The following is a 27,319-nucleotide window of genomic DNA, read 5'->3' as shown; positions in this document are numbered from 1 at the left end:
AGCTGCCACCTCAGAATGTCTATTGGTTCAATTTCAGCCATCAACAGAAATATACAGGTGAAACTCGAATATTTAGAATATCGTGCAAAGTTCATTTATTTCACTAATGCAACTTAAAAGGTGAAACTAATATATGAGATAGACTCATTACATGCGAAGCAAGATAATTCAAGCCGTGATTTGTCATAATTGTGATGATTATGGCTTACAGCTCATGAAAACCCCAAGAACCCCAAATCCACAACCTCAAAAAAGTAGATTATTACATGCAATCAATAAAACAAGGATTGTACATAGAACAATATCGGACCTCTGAAAAGTACAAGCATGCATATCTACTCAGTACATGGTTTGGGCCCCTTTTGCAGCACTTACTGCAATTACTTTTGCACGATATTCTAATTATTCGAGTTTCACCTGTACATATTGAGGCTAAACCAAAAGGAGGAGCTAACTGAGGTGCTGGTTCATCACTAGATAAGCAATAGAAACTGGACAAAGTTTTTTCTGACATGTCCAGTAGTTTTCTTCCTAGAACATTTAGGATTGTCTAAAGCTGCTCACAAACAGGAGAAAAGAATTGGACCAGGGGTTGGACCAGGGGACTGCCAACTCAGGTCTACGAAATTTGTGTAGTTTCCTATATTCTTACATTTAAAATTAATGTGTTTAACTGTTCCAGGTTTCAATCATCTTTCTGAATTTTATGCTGCACCCAATATTCTCAGATAGAATGGCTGAACTGTGATTTTCTACACACTTGTTGTCGTTGTTTGACAACCCCACATTTTTAGCGTTCAATCAGTTTTTATTAGCATTTTTAACAGAATTCAAACAATCCGTTATCAAAACTCAACATGTAAAAATCATGACAGCTGGAGACAAGAGGATGAGAGTAAACCATCACTGGGCTGGTATTGACATCTGAAGATATTTATACATGGTGCCATAGGTCAGACAAAATAGCGCACATATCTAAGGCACTTAAAGGTTGTAAGAGGGCCATGGCACAAGGGGCAAACACCCATTCTGTCAAAACATATCAATGTATAACTGTTAGAGCAGCCAGGTACGGGTTATCCAAGCGCTATCAGTATCAGTACCGTATCACGAGCCGAGGGTGTACACAGTGAGCACAGTCCTCCCGTAGCCCCCTAGGTTAATACGTTCATAGGAAGGGCTGTAGGTCAGCGGAGGCAGAGAAGTGTATCCATATACTCTATTGGGACATGAACTTAGGGAAGGTATCAGCGTCAATCGTCAATAGCTCCTCCATGGGCATTATGTCGTTGACCTGGCTAACCCACATGGAGAGGGGTGGAGTAGCTGCTTTTTTCCAATACAGGGGAATAACTTGGCGGAACCCCACATTTTTAAAGATGCCCATAGATGTTAAATGACACTTTCAGTTTGGCGATTTCTCAAAGGTCCCAGTGACAATTCAATGCCCATAGTATTCCCACAGACTTTGCCAACTGAGGCTCATTGAGGTAATACAATCTCAGATTAGGAAACCTTCCCCAATTGTTTTTTGTTTCCTAATGATAAGCTGGCTTCTAAAGTATTGTATATGTAACACAGATTCCCCACCTTTCTTTATAAGCTAAGCTTATAAAGCTAAGCACGAACTAAGTTAAGTTAGTTAATAATCCCCCTATGTGATAGCAACGAGGATGTGACAGGTCCTCTTTATGGATACAGGGGTCTTGAAGACCCCTAATCTCACCTAGGGACCCCCAAAGAAGCGGATGAAGCAGAGATCTGCTTCATCAGCTTCTCTCCAGCTCCTGTAGCCGGAGAGTGACAGCAGAATGCGGAAGTGATCACTTCCTGCATTCTGACACTGGAGAGGAGATCGGAGGGAGATCATGTACCAATCACCCTCTAATCCCCTGTCACAGAGCTGCCATGCCAGTCCCACCCCGGGCACAGCGGAGTTTGGAACCAGCACTGCGGAAGGGGGGGCAGAGGGAGGGGTGAACCTACCGGCACCCCATACAAGGAATCCAGCGGCTCTATAGCTTGTATGTAAACAGGCATTTTTTAATTACAACAGCCGGCTGTGAAGCGGTTAAAAAAGCTTATAAACACCTTGACTTTAAAGTACATTTTCATGTTAACCACAAATTAAGCATATACAACATGGGTGCATTTCCACTTTTGCATTAGTATAAAGCAAAGTGTTATTATTTCACAGTTTAGGAAACGCACAGTAACACATTATAGCAGACAAAGCCATACTTTGAATTCCAGAACTTCCAGGTCAAATAACATTTTGTCCCTTTAGAGAACTGAGGAATGTAAATGTTTGCATAAATAGTTAAGCTGGTTCATTTCTTTTTCATATTTTAAGTCATACAACCTAAATACCTTTTATAATGTAAATTTACATTATTATAATATCCTGTATATGTAAGCAGAAAAACACCTTTATAATTAATTAATTGCTATTCAAGATAAGTTAAGATAACCTTAACGTAGCAAGTATTTTATCCCACTCTTCAATGCTGATGGTTTCTGAACAGTGCAAAAGTTTCAGATCATTTTGCTTTTAAGTGTAGATATTTTAGCACATGTTCTCCTGTGGCAATAATTTGGTGCACCACTGACATATTTTTTGTTGGTTTATCATAGAACTGTTCTGGTACATGAATTATTTATCACTGTATTATCATTGCTAGTATTGCTGTGATAATATAGGTATTACTTATACTGTTATAGTATTTTTTCAAGGGTTATGATTAAGCTCAATATTTATGCTTATGGGTTAGTTTGACTTTAACATTTAACTTTAACAGTAGGGTTAAGAGTTTTTGAAGATTAGGGTTCTGTTTAAGTGTTAAGTTAGGGGTTGGGTTGTACTCTGGTGTGCTAAACTGCATGGCAGACCTGACAGAGTTTGCAACCTTAGAAACACATTTTCTCTTCTCCATATGCTTTTGGCTAGTCTTTGTTTGCTCCGTTATCTGTACTGGCAAATATGGAAATTTCAAGATCTTTTATTTAGAGATTTTGATCAAACATTATAAAAACTTATGCATAGACCCTAAATTAAATGAGTGCACTTTGAAATTACCTAAAACAAATGTTTTCACTCTTGCAATACATTTTTGTTGATTTTTTACAGTTTTATAATTTACATTGTTGTATACAATCAGCAGGAAGTGTTTAAGCATTTTTTTCAGTCCACTTATAGTTATTCAGATATATATGTGTTAAGGATATAATTGGGTACATTTAATTGTACCTTTCCTTTTTTTTCTGTACAAAGATACACATCATTACAATATAAAGAAATGGAACACTAATGAAAATAAATTACAAGGTAGTTAATAACAAAAGGTAATTATAACTTGAGTCACTCACTTTAATGGGTGAAATTGGAAAGATCGGCCCTGTGCAGATATGGATTGTGTTATGGATAACAGGTACAATATAGAGGTTAGAAGGGATTAATGTAATGTCTTGTCTTGTTTTAATGTTGATTGTTTGTCAACTATGCAAAATGTGAGAAATTTGGATTGTTGTCTGAAAATTAATAAATATTGATATAACAATAAATAAAATAAATAAATGTTCCCTAAAGTGGGAAATAATCATGTTGCATAAACAGCAGCCAAGAAATAAGGTAGTAACAAAGCTTGAGGAGCAATCACGTATCCTTGGCCCTTGAGGTGTAATCGTATAATAACCACATTCACTAGTGCAGAAACATATATACAAATATGTGTGTGAGCATATAGATGCCTACATCACCCCCTGTCCAAAACTTATAAGAGTAGTTTCCTAAGATACAGGTGGATGTTATATGAAAGGTCTAGGAAGGCGAGTTGGAAGAAGGCATAATGTGGGTGATTTTTTTCAACATAGATAAAGGAAAGAAAAGAAAGAAAAAAAATTAGGAGTGCGGGGGATCATTTATGCATGATATCGGAGGGGAAGGGAGAAGGAAAGTTTAGGGAAGGAGGGTAGAAACAAATTAAATCAATGCAAATCAGTAAATCATTCGCAACAAACATATTTTATTGTGCTAAATTGAAAATTGATGGCTTCTTGAGAAATGTTTTCCAGTCCTGTATCACTTGGAAATTCATTTTTGAATAATTTTCCATGTTCAATTGAGAATAACTGAGATGATCCTGTAGGCAAGGATGGACATTATCTTACGGAAAAATACTATTTGCCGTTTCACATACAGTATGTTTAGGGATAGGGTGACAACAGGGTTTATCACTCTGTTGATATACTGTCTTGTCATATTGTCTTCAGCTAAATTTTGCAGATGATCAGTTCAAGAGTAAATAATGTTTGGATTTTTCAAAAGCTTTAGTGGGTAAACCATTTCTGTCACATTTGACTAAACATGTTATCGTCATATATTTTTTGTATCAAGAACTTGTTAGTGCATTGGAATATGTCCTGCTTCAAGCCGTTGAGCTGATATAAACACATTTGGCATAATTTGGTCTAAATTTAAAGACTGTTTCTGCACAGACACTTTCCACATTGATGTTTTTTTCATTTACATATCCTATTAGAACCTTGATACCAGGAAGATAGTACTGTCCTCCATTTTATCATCAATGCAAAAACATTATAATTTGATCATAAATATAAAATTAATATAACAAATTATGCAAAATAAATTTCTTTATCATCCATTGACACAGGAATCTAGGAATTCTTTTACAGCCTGCAGGAGGTTGGGACACTGGCAAACAAAAAAATATTAAAAGCCATTCCCCAAATACCCCCCTCTTCTACCTAGCATGTGTCCTTGGAGGTTGGACACGTTTTTCTTCAGCCTTGCTGGAAAACAGTTTCCTATATTCTTGCTAACCTTCTTTTTATCCAGATGTTTCTTTTTTTTTCATTTACTTTATTTAATATCCTTGCCACATCATTGCTTTCCTCATTGATTTTACTCAGTAATCCTACATTGCTGCTTGAGCTACTCTCTATATAGCAGCTATCTGGAGCAATATATCCTTAGCAACAAGTTTGGAGGCTGTGACTGGTAATACTCATCAGAGGCTGCTTCATCACCATTGGACAAGGCAGAGGAGTCCTCTGTGTCCACAAGGACCTCCACTTTAGACTTTTGTCTATTTGTACCTAATTACTAGAGCAGTTTGCTTGCAGAGGTTTTAAGCCCTGCCACAATTTTGAGCAATTGAAACAGAGTATACAGTATGGTACAAAAATGCAAATATAAAGGGACCCTCAGTGAAAACGCATGTGAAAAGCATAAGTAGATCCAGAGAAATAGGCAGCTAAAATTAAAATCTGAACTTTTTATTGATGACTAAGACCACCCATCATATTAATGGACCAACAGAGAGGCTTTAGGAGGTGATAGAAGTAGAGCTACAGTTTTTAAGCATTCAGATGCCCTTATCTCTGCATTTACTAGTGGTTTTTATATGTGGTTTCACAGAAAATAAAATTTTATTGGGAATTCGTTAATCTTGGGTCCAATGGAGATAAAATGGTTGGAAAGACTCAGGACCTTTAGCCGAACGGTGTTCGGCTCACTTCACTTCTGATCGGTCATTCACTCGGCTGCCCTCGGCAGCTTTGTGAATAGACCCCTATGATGCAGTTAAGCATTAGTGAAGCCACAACTTCCCAGTATCTATAGAGTCATGATTCAAGGAAGTTTTGTGCTATAACAAATCAGTGGAACATACTTATTCTCTATTTTTCAGTAACGTAAAACCTGGTGGTTTCATTGCAAAATTTAAACAGCAGCATTTCATCCTTTATCAAGTTTAACAGAGTTCTGCTTCAGTGCATGGAGTGTAATGCTCTTTCCATTGTGCACTTATCAGGAGTAAAGAGCTATGAGTCTCCAAAGCACAGTATTTTACTTCTCCACAACCATACCAATGTTTATCTTTTATAGATGAGTGAGCTGTCAACATTCCTTTTCTACAGAAATATTTTGTGCACCACATTCTTCCTGCAAGTAGTCTCTGATTTATTTTCCTAAAATATTTGTCAGGCATTATGCTTTTTTGCTATCAATGTGTTGAAGCAGACCTGTCACATCAAATACTCTACCAAACTATCAGCATTTCCTAACAGAAGGCAGCACATGTAGTACATTGCTCAAATTGTTATCTGTGTGTCTGATGAACCCTGAGATTTGGGCACCTACTTCCTGCAGCTGGTCGCAACCCCACAATTTAATGTGCTACATCTTTGTTGGCTTTTTGAATTCCTGCATTTAGGTCTGAGTCCGATTTACAGGAGTTTCAGTGAACGGATTTGCTAAACTGTATTTTTTGACAAACAAATGCAATACAGAAATTATTATAATTTTCAGCCCTCAAAAGAACTTTTCAGCCTTCAAACTGTCTGTATAATGAACTAAAGAAAACTGCCTGTGAAAACTGAGGCAAAGTGAAATGCTTTTTTTATCTGTAGGGAAGAACGTCAATTCCTTATTAGCAGGGCTTCCTTAAAAAGATAACATGTTTGTTTGGGACATTTTACTGCTACTGTTGCTAACAGGAAAGTCCTGAAAGGGAGCGACAAGTTTATATTTGTAGTGACGCATGAGAAAAGCCAGCTTTATCAAGGTCAGGAGGTTATTTTTTCCTCTTTTTAAAGCAAACCACCAAACATCATAAGTTGCACACTGTCCGTTTAACTCTTTTAATAAATTACAGAGATGTCAATCTGCTAAAGTAGTTTATTCATCGAGAAGGAAAACATCCACTAGTGTGCAATGACTTAACCCAGCATGTTAAGTCATTGTTGGGTAAGTGAGAGGTGGACTGGAGGCACAAGGTGTGTGGAAAGTCATAAAGGACATGTAACTGTGGGGAGTAAACCTTTCACTTATTCCCCAGTCCCATGGTATAGGCAGCATACCTCACAATGCACCTCAAAATACTCAGCACACTGTACCATGCATCCACTGCACCAAATCACTCTACAGTCCATTACAACCTGCACACTGTGTAGTGCACCTCAGTACACCAAGCACACTGGACCCCGATACACCCAGTACACCTCACCTCTTTATTACCAACACATATGTTAACTCGTTAAATATTTCATCTTATAAGACCATAGACCTGCACCCAACACAATCTTCTTACTGCAATATGCATACTATTATACCTATTACACTACGTCTCCCAAAAAACTCAGCCCCTGGTACTATGCACCACAATATACGCAGAAGACTGCACCCCATTACACCCAGAAGACTGTACTTCATTACAGTAAGCACATCTAGCAACCCCTTGCACACCTCACACATCTCCCTTTCAACAGATCATCTCTGGGCCAGGTGGTAGGCAACCTTCATTATCCAAACTTTTTTTTTTAAACTTGACATTGTTCACAGGGCACAAATATTTAAAATACATAGGGGGGGATTTATCATAACTGGAACAGACAGAGTCTGGGGCAGTTGGCCATGACAACGAATCAGCTTCTATCTTCAGTTTGTTTAGTTAAGCTTTGAAAATGACAGAAAGAAACCGATTGGTTAGTATGGGCAACTGCTCCAGATTCTGTCTGCTCCAGTTTTGATAAATACCCCCCATAGTACTTCCAAATTTCCTAATTCTTTGCTTTTTTGGAGTTGTCTTGCTCTTTGAAAGTAAGTTAATTTAACAGTTAGTATATGTATGATTTTTTCAGACCATATATCTGTTCTTCTACATGGTTTTAAATCGTTCTTGATTTTTTTTTTGATTGCAATGACTAAAGTATATGTTAATCAGCTACTTATTTCAGAAGGTCAATTTATCCTCCATGTTGTCCTTAGCTTCAGGTTTCTAGAAATGTCACTACATTCTTCTTTGCAGCACAGATCATTCCTGGTACAGATATTTAAACTGCAATGAGATCAGTGGCACTGGCCACTATGATGTAAGCTCTTTTTATAGCCTCCTAATGGTAAGATAAAGGATTACTGGAAGCCATGCCAACTTTTAAAAGTAAGAAGAATATAGTTGAACAGGTTTTCTCTCTGTATTGCAATGAAAAAGTTATATATTATCTGGGCAGATTACAGCCATTTTTCTAAGTACTTGTACTTGTCACAATGCCCCAACTCTTAAGGCCGATACCGGCCCTTAAAAATTTTTAACCGCATCGCCTACTGAGTTCTCGCACTTTTGAGGAACTCAGCAGCCTGCTGGGTACCTGCTTGTCTGGTTCTATAGCTCCTGCTCCTCCTTCCCGATGCAGGCACAGCCATGGACAGCTACAAACAGCACAGTAAAGCCCCGGAGATGGCACCCGCCTGATCAACTCTCAACAGCATAGCCACTGCCCACAGAGCCCTGCAGAGATCCACATGCCGCCTGGGTGAGATCGCAACCCGGTGAGATGTATTATGCTCTGGTGAGATGTATTGTGCTCTGGGGAGATGTATTGTGCTCTGGTGAGATGTATTGTGCTCTAGGGACATGTATTGTGTCCTGCGAACATGTATTGTGCTCTGCGGACATGTATTGTGCTCTCTGGACATGTATTGTGCTCTCTGGACATGTATTGTGCTCTCTGGACATGTATTGTGCTCTGCGGACATGTATTGTGCTCTGCGGACATGTATTCTGCTCTGCTGACATCTGTATTTAGCTCTGGTGAGAAACTGCCATAAAATCATCAGTATGTGTTGTTTTAGAAAAAAATTCACATTCACTATCAGACCCTGTATTGCATTCTGCCATGGCCATGATATTAGCCTGTCAAACATTAGGGGAATGGGCAAAACTAATGGTATGGGATCCCGCTTTGCTCCACACTAATCCTCTATTTGAGCAATTAGAGTTCATGTTATCAACCCTGTACTACTGCATATATGAGTTGTTGGATTTCTTCCATCTTTTTTCCTTTATAGGTCTACTGTCAGTTAACATGCAAATAATGATTTGGTCAAATGTTGTTCTGTGGAACAGGCATTTAAAAAGTGTTTAATGTGCATGCTCTTCGAGGAACAATGTCTCTACAGGGCTACCTTGAACATCAAGTATGTCACTGGGTGTAAGAGTACTCATCTACCAGCAAAAAAGTCTAGGCCCTAGGCTGGTAAAAATCCCTACAAGATCAACAAAAGTTGCTCTTATCACACAATCTCTAAGCAAAACACAAGCCAGAAGTCCACTTTCAGTACAAGCCATGTACCCCAAACTTGTAGACAAGTCCTCCTGCCACCACTTAGATGGACAGCATCTCGGATTTCTTAGCAAGGGAGGTGTTTCCCTATTCCCTCCTTGCTTCACGTCTTCCCATCTTCCTGTGTCACCGCTCAGATTACCAGAGCTCCATGTAGCCTTTGAGGTTAACAACCCAGTTCCTGTATCAAAGAGGTTTCAGCGATTTAATTCCAAACTTTCCACAGTTCCAAAGTCAAAAGAGGGCATCTTCCCCACATTAGATCCCAAGGTCCTGAACATCTTCATTCAGTCCCAAAAATTCTGTGTGGAATTCTCCCAGTCAGTCATAGCCACAGTTGCATGTCACTGTTTTTCCAGCAAATTGATTCCTTCACTTTGCTGTGGGTTCTCAGCACTTCCAGTTTGTGGCCCTGTCATCCAGTTTGTCTTCCACACTTCCCGTAATTACCAAGGTTCTGTGCTTGCCTTGTTATGCTACCAGGATATCCCCACCATAGAATATTTGGACAACCTTCTGTTGAAAGTATGTCAGCACAGGTCCTGACCAACAATGTGGTATAGACAGTTCATTGGATCTTGAACCTTAAGAAGTCTGCATTGGAACCAACCTATGGCTTGGCATATCTGGAGCTGATCCTGGACAAAACTCAAGTCAGAGTTTTAATTCCAACAGACAAACGTCAAACTCTCTGCTCACATACTGTGGGTCCTAGGGTAGCCTCAAGGCACTCTCATTTGGCCAGTTTTACTCCAGGGCCCTGCAGCTTAACATCCTGGCAGCATGGGACAAATCAGTTTAGTCTCTGGACAAAACAATTTGAATTTGCATGACACCAAAGACCGGCTTTCTCTGGTCTTTTTTGAATGCTGAACCCCATCCTTACCTTCAGTCCTGCACATTTGTACAGGCTCCTCTTTTGTGCTGAAATGTCTTACTCTAAATATTTGAACAACTCCCAGGAGCCAGCCCACTGCTTGCATCAGAGCTGAGTTCCTTTGCGAGGGATACTACCGTAATACAGGGAGGGGGATTTATCAAAACTGGAGCAGACAAAATCTGAATCAGCTTCTCTTTAATTTTCAAATCTTAACTAGACAAACTGAAGAGAGAAGCTGATTGGTTGCTATGCACATCTGCTCCAGTTTTTGTCTGCTCCAGTTTTGATTAATTCCCCTCATGGTGTTTTCAGGAAGCTATGTACAGTACCCTGTTAGCCCCTCCCGTCATTCATGATTTGTATATGTTGCATAGAAAAGCACAGAGACCCAGTGATGATGTCGCAGCAATGCTGATTAAATTACATATAATGGATGCTGCTTTTTTGATGTTTAAAGGTTTTAGTTTCCTGCATCTGGTTCCCTGAGCATTGACCCGGATATCTTGTTTTAGGGCGGCTCCTTTTCCTTGCAAGGTTACTATGAAGCCACCATTGTGCGTGCTAGTGAGCATACATATATGTATGTATTAAACAGTTTATTTGATACTATTAGGCCTTGAAAATGTAAACACTAGATATAAGTCGTCACCCTTATGTTTTTATTGTGTGTTTGGTCTTCTGAATTAGATCACAGTGTTCCATCATAACAATTTGTTGTCAATCCTAATTTGAATGAAACTATCTTTCCGCATTTACTTTCCAGTTTGAGATTTAGACATGAAGTACATGCCCGTACAACACTACACATAGCACATACAGTACATTATGGCGTTTCAGCCATAATGCTAGATTTAAACTGAAAATGATGAAAGGATATGAGATTTCTCATTGAAAATAAACGGATCACTACTATTTTTATTGGAGTATAGCAGAATTAAAGGTTGATATTGGTGATCTTAGCTGAGAGACACACATTCTTGTTATCTCCAATGTGAGGCCATCTTGTTCAGTAAAGTTTGGAGATGATTGGTATACTGCTATCTTTTCCAGTAAAACATAGAGCCTGACTTTAGAATCATTTCAGCAAATATGGTCCTATAATCCCTTCTTTCCAAAACTAGTCATTAGTCACTAGTCAGTTTATGGAATGATCACACATACAGTACGTTCTATATCTAATGACTTGTGGATGGAGTATATAGCTGTCTCTATTGTGGCCAGAGGAATCCAGAACATTATGGCATTTTCATAAATGCCACAGTTAATTGTGTCTAAGGGTGAGTGAGGGTGAGGCTCTGGACCACCAACTTTCTTTAGTCGATTAGGAGCAATATTTGAGCCTGGCGGCGTGGTACCAGCAGCCCTTCACAAAGCAGGGAATCCTTCAGAGAGAGGGAACAACCACAATGAGAAATCCACGTGAATGAAGACTAAAAAAGAGCGCCATCATCTCAAGAGTCAAAAAAAAGAAGAAGATAAGCACAACCAATGCATTGTGAAAATGTCAAGAAGTGTTATTTGTGCCTAAGCATTGCCCTAAATTCCTCCAGAAAAATAGTAGCGTACTGGTATGCGAGTGTACCTAGGCATTTCTGTGCCTAGAGCCTCATAGCTGTATATCTGCAGTTTGAGATCTAAGGCACAGCTGCAGAATTGAGTGAGAATTGGTGTGAGTGAGAATTGGTGGTTACTCTTATGCTGCTTGCTGGTTTCTTTGGAGGCTGTTACATGAGGAAGGAAAGCCCTGCGTCTACCAAGATGCCCACTTCCACACAGAGTCACAGTGCAGAACAAGGCATAGTAAGTCAGGAAAGATTAGCTTGAGGGAGACCAGGGCCAGTGGTATGACGCTATGTGCTATGTATTGCTGAGCTCAGAGCAAACACATTTTTTTCTCTATTGACATGCATGTATTCTTGACAGTTTGTTAGAAAATGAACCTGACAGTGGCTGTAAATGTTCTAATTAAGCTGGGGTCTGAGAGACATTTTTTTTTCTCACAGACCATTTCTTGATTAAGTCAGAGAGAGGGATTTGGCTGTTAATGGAAGCATTTGAGAAGGTTGAAGTAGATTTCTCTTTGCCCACCAGGAAGCAGATTAGTACCCTAAGCTCATATTTCGTGTATTGCTATAGGAACTAGCTGTGTAGTTCTTTGTGATTTATCGTTATCATAATTTACCTGTCTGTAAATACCTAGCAGCATGCAGACAATAATAAAGATTAATACAGTAACATTTTTCTGTGTGTGCCATTAGTATCAATGTGAAGTGTCTTTTTGGAGAGCAGGACATTTTCCAGGATGAACTGAAGCCATTTTGTATTGGCATAACTGAAAATGTACATAATGCTGTTGACAGAGGTCAACATAGTTGTACCTAGGTGGTCTTGTTATGTTGTGTGGATTTAATGGGAGAATAATAACTTGTACATAAATATATCACATTGCAGTGCCATGTGACATTTCGGAATTGGCTGTGTCATGGGAATACCTTGTATATTTTATTAGATTTTATGCTGCATATAGTCAAGTTATAAAGAGGAAGAACACCCAATGGGAATAGATAACGTTTTCAAAATATTTGAACAGACAAACATTAGAAATTCATTCAAACAGTGCCTATAAGTGAAGATGATATACTTGAACAAAAAATGTGCCTTTTCGTTAATTTATTCAACAAAAATATCAATAGATGTAATGATGTATTGGGAAAAAGTAAATACAACCTTGACTTCTGAATCTGGCATTGTCACCTTTAGTAGAAATGACTTCTTATAGGCATTTTGCATAACTGAACACCAGTCTTTGACATCAACTCAATTTTTGACCTCCAAATGTTTGATTTCCAGTTCAGCTATGTTGTCCTAGATTGTTCACTTCTCCTGGCCTCTCCAAACTCTTCACCCTTTTATGAATAACCCTGATAATGTTTGGCTGTTCAAATATGTTAAACAGTCAACAATTTCCTTGATGTGTACTAACATTTTCACATCACTGTATTAAGCTTTAACAAAAAATATAATGTTTTATTAGCTGTACATGTTACAATGTACATACTGTACAATGTTATGGTAATTAAATAGAAATCTGGCCTGTACCCATTTTGCATGTATCATATGAAGAGTCATTTTTTAATGACTTTTAATGGGTTAGCCCACCCAAAACTAACTTTTCAGTATTCATAAAACACTACAAAAATTACACTGCATGACATTTATAACTCTTTAAGAACCTATTTGGTGAGATCTCCATGCTTTAGTTCCTAGGTCTATATGCCTAATGTTTTTATTATGAGGACTAGGGATGCACCGATATATCGGCTGCCGAAACATATCAGACGAAAATGGCACTTTTGGCAAAGTGCAATTTTTTGGACGAAATAGCGGTGCATCTGTGCATTTCTCTCCTCCCCGCTGGATGCTGCCCTGTGTTCCAGTGGGGAGGAGAGAAACTGTCACAGGAGGCAGATCTGTGTGTGAGGAGAGCGCTGTGAGCAGCAGGCGTCTCTCCTCCCGCCCCGCTTAGCCTCCTGTGACAGATCAGGAGAGCGGCGGTGTGGGCGGAGACGGCCATTGCTGTCACAGGAGGCTGAGCTCTCCTCCCGCATCGTCCCACCCAGCCTCCTTTGACAGCGTGTCAGAATGGCGTCCTCAATATCTTTTTCTATTTTAAAAGGGAAATATCAGGGGTCTGTTTAGACCCCTAATATTTCCCCGAAGCCCCTAAAAGTAAAGTAAAAAATAAAAATATTGAATAAAAATGAATAAATAAAAAAAAATGAAATATAAAAAAATTAAAAGTTTATAAATAAAAATAAAGCATTTAAATAATTTTGAAATAGAATAAAAAACATTTTCGGTTTCGGCCTGATATTTTTCATTTCGGTTTTGAAAATTTCATTTCGGTGCACGTCTAATGAGGACATCCTACTCTCCCTGTTGGAATTATTGATTTATCAAGAGGTGCTGCAACAAGCAATGTTAAGTGTGAACATCCTAAACTCCCAGGTGGAAAGAAACAATGTTGGGAATTATGGCAGACAGATCTCACTGCTGAAGTATACATTAGGAACCAAAGGCTCACTTTCAGAATTACTTTAAATAGGTAACCATGATGTTTTCTTTTTTTAAAGCATATCTAAACCCCAAAACAAAAACTTTATAGATTGCAGCTTACCAGTACCTGATAATGCTGCAAATTACACACTTTCTGGTGCTTTGTTCTTACACTCACTTCCCTATGATATCTATGAAAGAAACTATGGCTGTCACCAGTTTGACTTCAAACATGGCTGCCTTTGTTCATCTCCATTGCATTGTAGATTAAAGAGACTAGTAGTTCACAAAACATTGGTTATGATGTCTTTTCAACTTACAGGAAGTAACAAGGAAACTGCATTTCTGTCAAGGTCAACAGGTTTTTTTCTGTACTTGCTAAAAATTAATTGAAAAAGGAAAATACTTCAGCCACCATATCTAGGAAGCTGAAATATATTACATTTTTGCTTTTGGGTGTAGATGCACCTTAAATCTAAACTCTAGGCAGATATAAAAGACACACATTGATGCAGCTTTGTAATCATTACTACATAAGTAAATGTATTTTTAAATGCAAGCAGTGTTAGTATCGTTAGTATCCATTTGGCCTTTTATCAGCCTCTTCAGTCTCTGTACAGAAGGGCTACAGTGTGAGAGGAGTTAGCAGTAGGAGCCAATCAGTTTATGAGCTGAAAAGACACATGCTGATAGGAAATGAAGGCAGAGTGTCAAGGATAAAAGCTCATCACTGTGCCGCTTTTCTTTTTGCTGTCCCGTAACAGGCTGGGTGGGTTCTGGGCCACCTTGGTTTAGAGGAAGTGGGTTGAAAGATGCTGGCCATCAGACTATAAGGACATCTAGCAGCAGAAAAAAGTACTGTGAAGGAATACTCTGGATCAAAGTGTATTATTGCAGCAACAGATGGTTTTGATTTTTAACAATTTAATGTACTATTTATTTTTTTATCATTTGTGTTTGCAGTTCTATTTAAGTAATGTGAGTAAATTGCAACAAATGCATTATATTATTGCATATAACATACACATAGTTCAATTACATTTATTTTGAGAAGCTGCACTAGTATGTGCTTGTTTAGGTGAAAATAGACTAGATTTATTGTATTGGGAACACTATGGAAGTCAGTTTAGTTGTCAAAACAAACATTGTGTGCCTCTTGTTGGCAAGGATGTTATGCACGGCACAGACTGACTTCCTCAGCCTGATGTAGACGGCAAGGAAGTATTGGGAGACATTAAGTAAAGGAAATCTCAGCTATTTTGTCGGTCATTTAATAACCCTGTCTTGCTTATAGGTAACTTCCTACATGACATGTCCAGTTTAACTTGGTGAAGTGTTTGATAAAGATTACAGTTTTATTAATTTTTAACGATTGCCGACCTTGACATTTTGTCAAGAGCCTGAGGTATGAGAACAGTTGTGACTGAAAGGAAATGAACCTTCCCCTCGTTGTGTGAGAAAAAAAAGCTAGTGAATGCCAAGGCTAGCTATGTGAATGCTTAGTAGGATACAAGTTAATTCCCAAAAGCACAATACATAAACATTCTATTAATTCCTTGTTAGTTCTCCTAAAAAATGTAAGATGTGTTGGTTTTTATTTTGTTTTTTTGCAGAACTTCCACAATCTTGAACTTTGCTTTTCCTTATAGATTATTTCAAAGCACACCCTGTACCGATATGGGTGTACAGATGTCAGTGGACTATATAATTCATTTTAGACAACTTTCATGTAACAAATACAACATAGGTGATGGCCGATTCATTGCTATGCATGAAGTATCTTCTTTTTACTGCAGCTTTCATTAATGTATAACAGGCTATTATATGAAAAATTAAAAGCCCCTTTTTATTCTGTGTGGACATTTAAAGTGACACTAAACTCAGGAGTTAAATCTTAAAAATGCATTTAAGTGCCCAAACTATTAACAAAAATGCATCTTATTTGTGCATCACGTAGTTGTAGGTCCTCAAATCATCTCTGAATTGGTGCTGATACTGTCCTTCCTTCTGGAGGGTGGCTACTTTTGTTCCCCATGGTTCCTGTGTGTGTTGTAAAGTAGACACCACTCCAAGCTTGCTCCTCTGATGGACTACAATCTCATGTTTAGTTTACTAATTAGTATTGAGGTTAAATTCCATCACGGGAGCAAGCTGGGAGTGGTGGCTACTTTACAAAATAACTTGGTCATTCTTTTACTTGAAGCAGTTTATTTATGTCTTATAGGCTCCTTATCCAATTTATCTTTAACATTCTTCTAGTCTTTCTTTTACATTCACAGTTTGTATGTGCATCATTCTTAGACAACACTTGTATCAGGCATGTGTGTGTGCTTAAAATTACAGTGCAGTTTTGTTTGCTTTTTTTGAATGATCCATTTTTTTACACAACTCATGCTGAAGCACATTGTGAAGCCTACATCATTTTATCGCAACCCACACCACCACAATGTGTTGGTGTGAACAGGCCCTATACAAAGCAATGAGGAATGAATGAAGCTGGTATAACCCAGCCCTATTTCATACCTCATTTCAACCTCTACACCTCACTCTTAATACAGGTACTCTTTAATAGTGCAGTTGGAGAGGTTTATTTACTGTAGGCAAGTAAGAAATTTTCACTTTACAAGAGATACTTAATTTAGCTTCGAAAAAGAGGTGAAGCTCTACTGACTTCCATCATCTAATCATGTGCAAGGAAAAATACAGTTTTTTGGGTTTTTTTCACGTGCATGTGATTTGCAAAGTGATTTTTCACCATATTCACTAAGCTATAGGGAAAATTCCACTGCAAAGTGGAAATTCTTTTGCAAGGTAAACAGCCTATTTGCCTTTAGTAAATTAACCCCAAAGAGCCAGTACAGGTACAAGGTGAACAAAGTAATTTTTTTAACTTGTTGATCAAATGCTTGTTACAATCCTGAACAGTCTTTACGTAAATGGAAGCAGTTGAATGAAGCACAGCTATTTCATTACAATCTCTCTCCCTTATTAAGTGCATCTTCATTTCAATTGCTTCTGGCAGCAGACCTGATAAAACATGGCTTATTTTATCCTGGTCCTATCATCCAATAAAGTTCCAAAGATTGGACTGTTGATAGAACATAGCTCTAATTCAGAACAAAGTCAAGGCCACTAGATATAGCACTGTTGGGATTGGGAGCTCTGTGTGCAGAAAATTATTTAAACAATAATGATGGCACCATCTGTTTCAGCCTGCTTAAGCAAATTGGACTCATCATGCTACATTTCATCCACTCTGTGCCAACTGAATTTTATCCAGTCACATTGAGAATTTATTGCCAATAGATTGACAAGCATTTTGCTGTATAAACCCAAGCAATCAAAGCAGCTTGCAGAGAGTGCGGTGGGGGGGAGCAAAGTTCAGGAAGTTTTGGAGATACAACTTGCTACTGGAGCCTGAAAGTAATCTATGTCATTAAGCCAGCAATAAACGTAAGTTTTGGAAAGAACACCTCCATGCACTGGCTCTTATTCAAAATCAATTTGACCAATCCACGCATCCTCACATTAATCAGTCAGTGCAGACGTTAACCAAAATAATAATACGTGTGTTACATGGAAATACATAGTCTTTGTGCTTTGTTTGTACTTTGGCATGTGTTGCAGGAACAGGTTGTCTGTTTAATCTGTTTGCTAGTAACTGATAAATATTAGTTAAGGTAAAGGAAAGTTAGTAACAATGATAAGCAGGTAGCACACTAGATCTTTCTATTATTTTTGCTTTTTGTTAATCAAGGCCTAAAGCTGCCCATAGACATAGGATGGTATTCCCCCAATCCAGAAGATTACATTTGGATTATGAAAAGATTGTATGTGTATGGATATATGGAAATCTGCAACTTTTGTTGACACCCTGCCAAAGAGACTTCCTGGCTGTCTGTGGGCAGTTTAAAGCCAAAGTCAAAGCAGCTATAGAAAAAAAAAGACTGAGTTATGCAATTATGTATTTAATAACAATCATTATTTGTATTTTTTTAAATGCAAGGTACTTGAACTTGGTCTTGATATTATCCTTCAGTAATCATTTGCATAGCAGCTCTCAAAGTGTGCATTGCCTAGTACTAGCAGCCAATTAGTATTTCCTTTGGTGAATAAGTGCTGAGAGCGAAGTTGCTGATAGGAGTAAATAGGAGTGGGCAGATGTAGGACATAGCAGTGTGCTGCTACTCCTTCATTGTCGAATCAGCATGCTGAGGTGTGTGTTTCACTAAGCTGTGCAGCAACTGTAAAGGTTCTGGCTGCCCTGGTAGACATGTGCAGAACACAAAACTGGCTACACAAAGTTACAAATTCTTTGATAGGTTAGAGTAGACCTTTTACATGTATGTACAGTATGTCAACTGTATATTTAGCTGAAGTTCAACACTATAAGTTTTTTGACACCTGTTTCTATTCACTGTTGACCTTGTATTTACATATGCAAACCCGGTAAGCATAAAGGAAACCCATACTGAAATAAGTGTGGAATCTGCAATTGATGGGGGTTTTGCTGGGGGGAGGGGGGGTTAACAATGCTAAATGCCTAACTGTCTGACTTCAATAATATATGGCACTGACCTAAAACAAGTAAGCAAATATGCCTACCAAACCTTTAGTACACTACTACATACAGTATATTCTACATTTATACTACTACTTTCATGTGGAGTACCAAGGCAATACTTCTTGTATATTCGGCCGAAGCTACGGCCAGATCCTTCGGCAGCTTTGTGCATAGACCCCTATGTTTTACCACTGTGCATACTTCAAAGTTTTTGAAGTGAACACTGCATATGGTTAAAGGGGTTAAACTCCAGGGTCCACTCATTATCTCCTCTGCAAACTTCCATTATAGGTGTGCAATGCAAATGCAAATATCATGCGGCATAAAAAAAAATTAATTACCATCTTTTTATTCTACAGGGCCGCTGATTTTTTAATTTTTTTTAGAAAATATATAATATTTTGGGGTTTTAAGTAATTTTCAAGTGCAGATTTTAACTTGTGTGGAAAATAAAAAAATGTCTCCAGTCACAAGGTGGTTAATAAAGACTAGACATTGTGGGAATAACCAAGTGAACATGTGTTCACTTCTGAATTCCAATTAGGAACAGGACAAATTATTTCTCTTTTTTTAAGGTAGACATCAAATGTACTAACCTGCTAGCATGCCTGAAAAGCAGCCACCTAGAGGAGCCTGTATGTACCTTCAGATATATTCCTATGTGCTCCAAATGCTCTCGCACTCCATGTCTTGCTTTTTGCATCTTAGCATTAGTCCCTCAATGTAATGGACAATATAGCTGATCAATAATCAATATTTTGTTTATTGACCACCTTTTATTACAAAGGTACTGGGGAGCTTGAAAAGATACATAATGGTATGTGCAGGTCTACTAGTCCTAGGGGGTTATTCACTAAACTGCCAAAGGCAGCAGAGTGAATAACCAACCCGAAGTGAACACCGTTCAGCTATTCACTTCAGCCCTCTACGGCTGAAAACAGCTGTACATTGACTTTCTTCACTTCACTTTGGTTCATCCGAACAGTTCGGATGAGCTGAAGTGAAGAACACATTTGCCTTTATCGGATCCAACATCTGGATCGGCTGAGTCGAACGTCCGGCAGTTCACTCACTGCTGTTCTCCCCATTCTCATCACCTTGACAAAGCCAGAATAGACGAAACGTTGGGGTGTTGGTCGAAGCGCAATTGGAAGTGACGTCAGTGGTGGTGCTGGAGGGGACGTATCGGAACTGACGCCGCAGATATCGGGGGATATCGAGACCGCAGTTTAAGGTTCCTTCTGGCACAATACATTATACAGGCTTAGGCACTTTGTAATTGCTGATTTGTTTTAGCTTCTCGTGAGTGTGTGTTTTAATACAAAAAAATCAAATTTTGTATAATGGTTTTACACTATTGGAGCCTCTTTTCTTTCCTTTGCTGTTTACCATACGGGGGGTTCCACAAGTGAGGAGAGACAGGACAGGATAATAAGCACTATATGCCGATCTGTAAAAAGAGAGGCATTGTTGTTTGGTAAGTCCTAGTCTGCTGAGGTGTTTGAGCACCCGAGCACTTTGATTAATCGGTGGAGAGATTGAACTTTTTTAAAGAGTTTATTTAGAACTGTTGCAGGATGGATTCATCTTTATTGATTATACTCCTTGTCACATGGACTTTCACGAGTGGTGTTTCATTTTATTCCCGACCAATCAGGAAGCCGGGCAGCGTGTAATGACGTGCTGCCCGGCTTCCTGATACAAGAAGTATCGGGCTAGGCATTGGAGCATTTGGGGGAGTACGAGTACTTGACCAAATACTCGGTATCAGCACCAATATCGATACTAGTATCGGTATCGGGGCATCCCTAGTGCTAATTGTCATCACCTATCTTTTCTGTGATTACTTACTTTGCATTTTAAGATTTCTTTAGACAGTAACAGTTGACTGACCTGGTTTTGTTTATTTTTGTTTCGTGGGAAAACCTGTAGAGCAGGAAAGACAATTAAAATATTTATTTTCTTTGGCTTTGTGCTTTTAAAATATAATCACAGAGTATTTCCTTGGGCCTTTACAGCACTGAAAAGTTAGCTCATAAGTAATTCTATTCCATGTCAGGTTTAAGTCTAAGGTTTTTCAAGGCCAGAGTGAAAACATATTCATTTCAGTTTTTGTTTTGACTGCATGCATAAGATGTTATCAGGTTGCAGCCAGCTACTGAAAGAGTCAATGTCTTCCACAGGCTGTGAATCATGAAGTTGTTGTGGATAGACATAAGTTTGTATAGCCAATCTTTTGTAGAATCCTATTGCAAAAGCAGTGTCACTGAAGATCACACTTAGGCCACAGTACCCGAAGATTTAAGGATACAACCTGCCTGTGGTCATTTGTGGACGAGCTGATCTTGATATATTCAGTGACCTATTTAAATAAGTATACCTATCTACTGTATATATCTAATATACTAATAATTTAAGAAGTGTCACAGTTGCCTGCTTTGAACAATGTAGTTCTGCTGCTGAGGAAGAAGATAATAATGATGAATGATGCCAGACTCCCATAGAATGGAATGTGTCTAAGTAGCCCCTGACCCATTACCAGCTCTAGTGCACCATGTAAATGACAGTAACTGTACTTTGCTTTGCTGTAAATTTTGCTATGGGGCCCTGGGATTTCTAGTTACGCCCCTGTTTAGTACCATTTTATTTAAATGCTATATTGATATTGTGTGTACTAATTCCTTTGCTATATTTCAGCTTTATGCCACAGTTCAAAAGGAACAGCAGAAAAAGAAAAGAAGAGCACCACCACCACCACCACCAAATCCTCAAATGCCAAATGAAAAGAATGAAGATCTGGAGAAAAGGAAAAGCTCCATGAGTGAGTATTAGCTGCATGAGGACATCAGCATGCATTAACTTGCCTGGATTATGTACTGCAATTCCCATTTTGTTCACTGATTAAGTCCACAAATAAACTATTTAATAATATAATAATAATAATAATAGACTGAAAATCTACACGTGTCTATTTAACTGAACATTGAAAACACTCATATATTTACAGCTTACAAAAAGAAAAATAAGACAAAACACTTATAAAACATGTTTGTCTTCAAAAGACAACAATGTCTTGCTTACACCTTTCTGGGAGAAACCCAGCTACTGCCCATATGTTGTAACCAACTCTTGGAGGGTGATTGGCATGGGATAGAACCACCTGCCTAATTCCTGCCATAGTGTAAATGAGGTCTATACTCAAGAGTAGAAGAGGAATAACAAGAGAGCATGCTTCCACTGCTATTACATTGGAATGTCTCATCTGTGGTGAGCCAGTTTTAAAAATAATAAGTAATAGGGAAAGGAAATACTGTATTGGGGTTGTTATATTGATGTTGGGCCCAGGCATTCAGGGGCTCATTCAACAGCATGTCTCCTTGAAAAGCCATCCATTGCCAATTAGGTTACTTAAAATGTAAGTTAAAGCTGAACTCTGGGAAGTAAAAAAAAGTCTAAATACAAAGGGCACATGCATTCTTACTTGAATCTTGGTAATCGCCAATGCCGTCCCCTCCGTCTTTTATAAATGCCGCTCTCTTGTCCTTGACGTGTTGTTTTACAGATTTATTAAACCATATTGGTTTAGACTTTGATATTTTGCTTTTGCTCCCTAATGGTATACACTTTGAAGTAGCAGTAAGTAGTGTGTTTTTAAAACAATCCCACATCTGGTCTGTGTTTAGGTTTTGAAATAAGTTTTCCCATTTTATTTGTGTATTTCTTCCAGATCTGTAAAGTAATCTAGCGTGAATATTTTCCTTCCTACAGGAGCTTGCTGTTATAAAGACCAGTCAGTGCTGCTCTCTCTCCTTGTGCAGGGTGACTGGTCTTGTATACGCCCCCTCCTGTAGACAGCTTGTAGTGGGAGGGGCTGCTGGGCCCCTTCCACAGCTCTGCTGTCTGCATAAACTATAAGCAGCACAGTGATGATGTCACTGCCACTTCTACAAGGTAAATATCAGGCATTTAATGCACACAAAATGGATTTATATCCTTTGTGGCTATTGAGGAATACTTTTAAATGAGAGTTGTTGTGCCTAAAGCTCGGGTTTTATGTTTCTAATATTTGGCAAATCAAGCTCTATCATAACACAAGAAAACATAAAATGTCAAGGTATTCTGACTTGATGCCTGTAACCTAAAACTGATCATGTTAATTCTATTTTATTTTTGTTTATTTTTCACTTATAAATGCCTGCCTCAATTAGTGTGCTAATGGGAATTGCAAATGTAATTTTAGCTGTGTAAGATGTAAAAAGCAGTTATCACTCGCCTTATAATGAAGCAAAGTAGCAATGTTATGCTGTTCTCAGGCCTGAGAATATTGCATCCTGCATAATTATGTTGTTTTTCTGGTAATAGTACACTACTCAATTTTTCAGGAATAAAGGATATGTAATCAGTTGAACATTTGCAGAGAACTACTGTGATGTAGCTTGCAATGTTACTCCATATACATGCCAATATACAATCAGATTACATGGTGTTTCTAGAATATTTTAAATACACATGTAATAAGTGCTCTAAAATATGGAAAATTTCTGAGTAAAACTAGATATTTTGTTATAGAAATGATGGCAGGATCTAACTTTAGGACACCAAAATTATAAGTAGCAGCTGATCAGATTGGAAATATGGTCAACTTTTTACTAATATCCTTTAAAACTAGTATTAAATAGATCTATTTTGATAAAACAAAAAATAAGTCATCTGCTTTTAGTACATTGGCTAATTAATTTTTATTATCCTTTAGTAAGACAGAGCCCTAACACACACGATGGATGGTGGACAGTTTCCCTAATTATAGCCTGAGAAGGCATTATGGGCTAGGTATTGACATTTGTATTGCAAAAAAAGCCTTTTAGTGATATCACACAAAATTGATCCATTCAGAGCCATGATACACTTTCAGCTTTGTCTGAGATAGCTCTTAAATCACTTTAATAGGAATAAAATACCATTTCAGTTGTAAATGAGTGTATATAGACCTCTTCAGTATAGCAGCAAAAAATATAAATTAATTTAAATTTTTGTTTATCTTTGGTGAAAACAACTAAACATGTTAAAACAAATATTACTTTAACAATCATAAATGCGGTTTAGTTCGTATGTAATGCATATCCCATTAATGTATTCATGAAAGTGCTGTTAAAAGAGAACTATGGCCCAACCTTTTTTGCCCATAGTTCTCTATAGCTATTGCCCGCTATATGCTGACAGCGCAGGGCTGGGCTGTGGCCGGGAAAGATTCCGACAATATTGTCAGGATCCACCCTGCCACCTGATTGACAGCTGGCTCTGCCCCTTCCTTGTCCATCCCTCCAATCAGCGCTGTAGTAACGGAGAGGGGGGGGGATCCTTGCAGGTATCGGTGACTGACAGTCACTGCTCTCTGTAGGGAGAAGATCGGGAACTGAGCGGTCAACGGTATGTAATCGCTCAATTCTCGATTTATAGAGCCAAGGTGTGACAGCTTCAGTGTCACACGTCAGCTTTAATTATGGGGAAGCATGTATTTCCCATAATTCTCCTTTAAATGTGCTTACACGAGAAGTGCAAGGTGAGTAAAATATACTCTCCCTACAGCTTAGATCCAGCATTGGACACTTGGTCATGTGATCTCTGATGACTCTGATCGCTCATGGTCTCTTCTGCCTGCACAGAGCAGTAACTGTCAGTCACTGCTCCCTGCTAAGATTCCCTGAAACCTTCTCGCAGTCTCATGCATAACAGAAATAGAAAATTGCGAGATGTGAGACATGCAGTGCTTTGTTATATTGCACAGTACTGTAAATCTAATATTTTCAGACACTTGGGAGCTGGTTTATAACGTGTTCCCCCACTATATAGCCGAGCAAACAACATTTGCAGCCCATTACTGCCACTAGATGAAGTCGAGGAGCATGGGGAATTCCTATGGTCCTAGGATCCATCTAGTGGCAATAATGCACTGCGAGCATCGTTCGCTTAGCTATACGCTGGACAAATGCCCTATATAATAGCCCCATGGAGTTCATGGGGGAGATGTTTTGGCAACTAAATTGAGGAGTGGAAAACAGAAAGGACCTTAACACAATGATGACACGTATTCATAATCCATTGAGCAGACAGGTGACACAAGGTGTTGTTAATCTGCATAGTGCACTGCACTGTCCTGACTGGGCTGTCTGACAGGGTGGTGTAAATCATAATTGTGACTGTACAGAATAACAAAAATATTGGCAGGTAAACTAGTTGACATACATGTACTTCAACTTAATATTTAGCTGTTTGGCTGGTTTTACTTTAAAGAGCTTGTGATACTGCTTTTAGCTCTCATTAATTATGCTGGTATGTAATATATTTGTTACCATACTATGGATGTATAACTGGTATTCCTTCTACACTAACACCATTCTAGTGTATCTTTTATAGATGTTGGTGGTTTTTGAGATTTTAAGATGTTAGTGGTTTGTGTTTTAGTATGTATTTTAACAGCATTTTGCTAATCAGCAAGTGAGCTGTTAATTTGTACGTGGAGTAGTAGTTTCAGCTGAAATCAGAACAAGGTAATTGGCCTAACATGCCTCCATGCATGTTTACCTGCATGTGTGTATTTAACTAGCTAACATGATATGAATTGCACCTTGTTGAGTACTGGAAGTACCTTGGACAGAGTTGAAAGTTTTTTTTAGTGTTGATTTGAAAGGTGTCAATGAATACCAAAATCATCACAGAGACTGTATAAAATCCTGCACAGGTGTAGGAGCTTCAATAAATGATCCCAAGTTTTAAAGTAGAGGTTCCAGCTACTTGTCAGCTTATAAGCCACATTTACATTTAAAAATATTGTAAACTCAAACATCTGGTGCTTGTCAGCCATATTGATATCTAACTGGATGAGTAATTTAGTATTTAACGTTTACGTTTTTTAGTATTTAAAAAAAAAAGTTAAAATATGTAACCTTAGTGCTCGTTTGCTTCTTGTGACTGCAGTATAAACACTTATAAGAGCTCAGTTCATTGGCTCACACAAATGAATGTCAATGTTTAATATTTTATTGCAATACTCATTTTACTTTTCCTTGGGTACCTTTCACTAACAGCAGATGTAGTCTTACCTTTATAATAAACTAGTTGCTTGTCTTTTATGCTTATCTATTAGTTTCAATACCTTACTAACCTGGAAAAAGTATGCCCATGAAAAACCTACAACTTTGAGTTGTAGTTCTTTGGTCACAGGATTGCTCCAGACACCTTGACACCCTTCTTTCAGATATGCCCTAACATAAAAATGTCATCTGCACAGTCTAAAGGTGCCCATACACCTTACAATTATCTGGAGATTTTTGTCTGCGATATTGTTTTCGTCCGAATATCTGCCAGTTGATGGGAAGTGCACAATCTCAACTGACTGTACAACTGGCAGATGTTTGTCTTTGAAGCAGGCTAGAATATTTTTATCTAGTTGGATGAAAATTGACAGGTTAGTGGCGGCGTTGTACAACAAAAATCTCGAGATGAAAACTGCACATGCTCAAACGAAAATCTGTCCTTTTCGATCAATGAAAATCGTCTGGGTAGTAGTGCTGACAAGCGTTAATTGCAAACTACATTGGTTTGTGCATGATGGGCTAGTTGTAAGAAGATTGAATGAGGGTGAGATGTCTGGACAAAAAAAGTTGTACAATGGTTGTAAGATGTATGGCCACCTTTAGAAGGAATTGAAAGAAATCTCTCCAGGGGAAGTCACTTTTTTATTAGTTTTGTATTGTAGTTTAGTTTTTTCTTCAAAACATACTGATAACAAGGAAACCGAGGAAATAATAACAATATTAAAGTATAATTATTTGTCACAATTCAGCAAAGAATTTATGGCCTACTCACAAAATTTAAAGGAGAACTATGAGGTGAGTGCTTTTCACTCACCTCATAGTTTTAGCCGACCTGTGACAATGAGACAGTCACAGGTCGGCTCAGTAGATCGGGAGGTGAGCAAACACATACCGGCGTTCACTCACCTCTCGATCCTGTCACAGCTCTCTGCCGTGACAGGGGGAGGGGCTGGATTCCCCGCTCCGATCCGTCAGCACTGACTGGCAGAACGGACGGGGGAGGTGGCGGGTACAGCTGGCTCTGCCTCTAGATAGGCAGAGCCAGCTGTCAGTCACGCAGCTGGGCGGATTCCAGCACAATTGTCGGGATCCGCTTCAGCTGCCGCGTTTCAGTATACCACGAGCTGAGCCTAGGGTGATGGGAGGACTCTAGTTTGTGTCCTCCCGTTACCCTAAGGAGAACTATGGGGAAAAGCCTTAACCCCATAGTTCTCCTTTAAGTAAATTGTCCTATTGTTTGTGTGACTGTAGTAAATAGGCAAGTTAGGTCTCATTCACAGGAGCTTCTTGTTCCCACATATGACAAGAATCTGCGGATTCTTGCAACTGAAATCACAGGTGGTTCCAGACAGCTGCAACTGCTCAGCCTGTACAAAGCAATGACAGGCTGGTCTGAGGAACGACTCCGTAGAGTTCTAAGCAATTTTTCTTTTTGGTGGGCTCCCCACCAAAAAGTACTTGGGTATCCAGCTCCCTAAGGACCCATCATTGACCTTCTGCATGAATTCCCCTCCTCTTCTTTCAACCATTGCTAAAGATTTACAAACATGGTCACATTTTGAAACAAAATATTCTGCCCAGACT

At 38.6% G+C, this 27,319-nt stretch overlaps 1 protein-coding gene across 1 annotated transcript in view; it reads left to right on the top strand.

Moving 5' to 3' along the window:
- Positions 1 to 27,319, top strand: part of COBL (cordon-bleu WH2 repeat protein) — a 246,178-nt gene that overhangs the window by 149,962 nt on the left and 68,897 nt on the right. Inside the window, exon 8 of the mRNA XM_018557793.1 lies at positions 21,339 to 21,462. Within this exon, the coding sequence (XP_018413295.1) occupies positions 21,339 to 21,462 (124 nt within the window). The remainder of the gene's footprint in view (positions 1 to 21,338; positions 21,463 to 27,319) is intronic.

The sequence above is a fragment of the Nanorana parkeri genome, unplaced genomic scaffold, assembly GCF_000935625.1.
Source record: "Nanorana parkeri isolate BGI_ZX_2015 unplaced genomic scaffold, ASM93562v1 scaffold304, whole genome shotgun sequence".
NCBI classification, from domain to species: domain Eukaryota; kingdom Metazoa; phylum Chordata; class Amphibia; order Anura; family Dicroglossidae; genus Nanorana; species Nanorana parkeri.
Note: the sequence above shows the minus strand (reverse complement) of the source record. Positions and strands in the feature narration are given on the sequence as shown.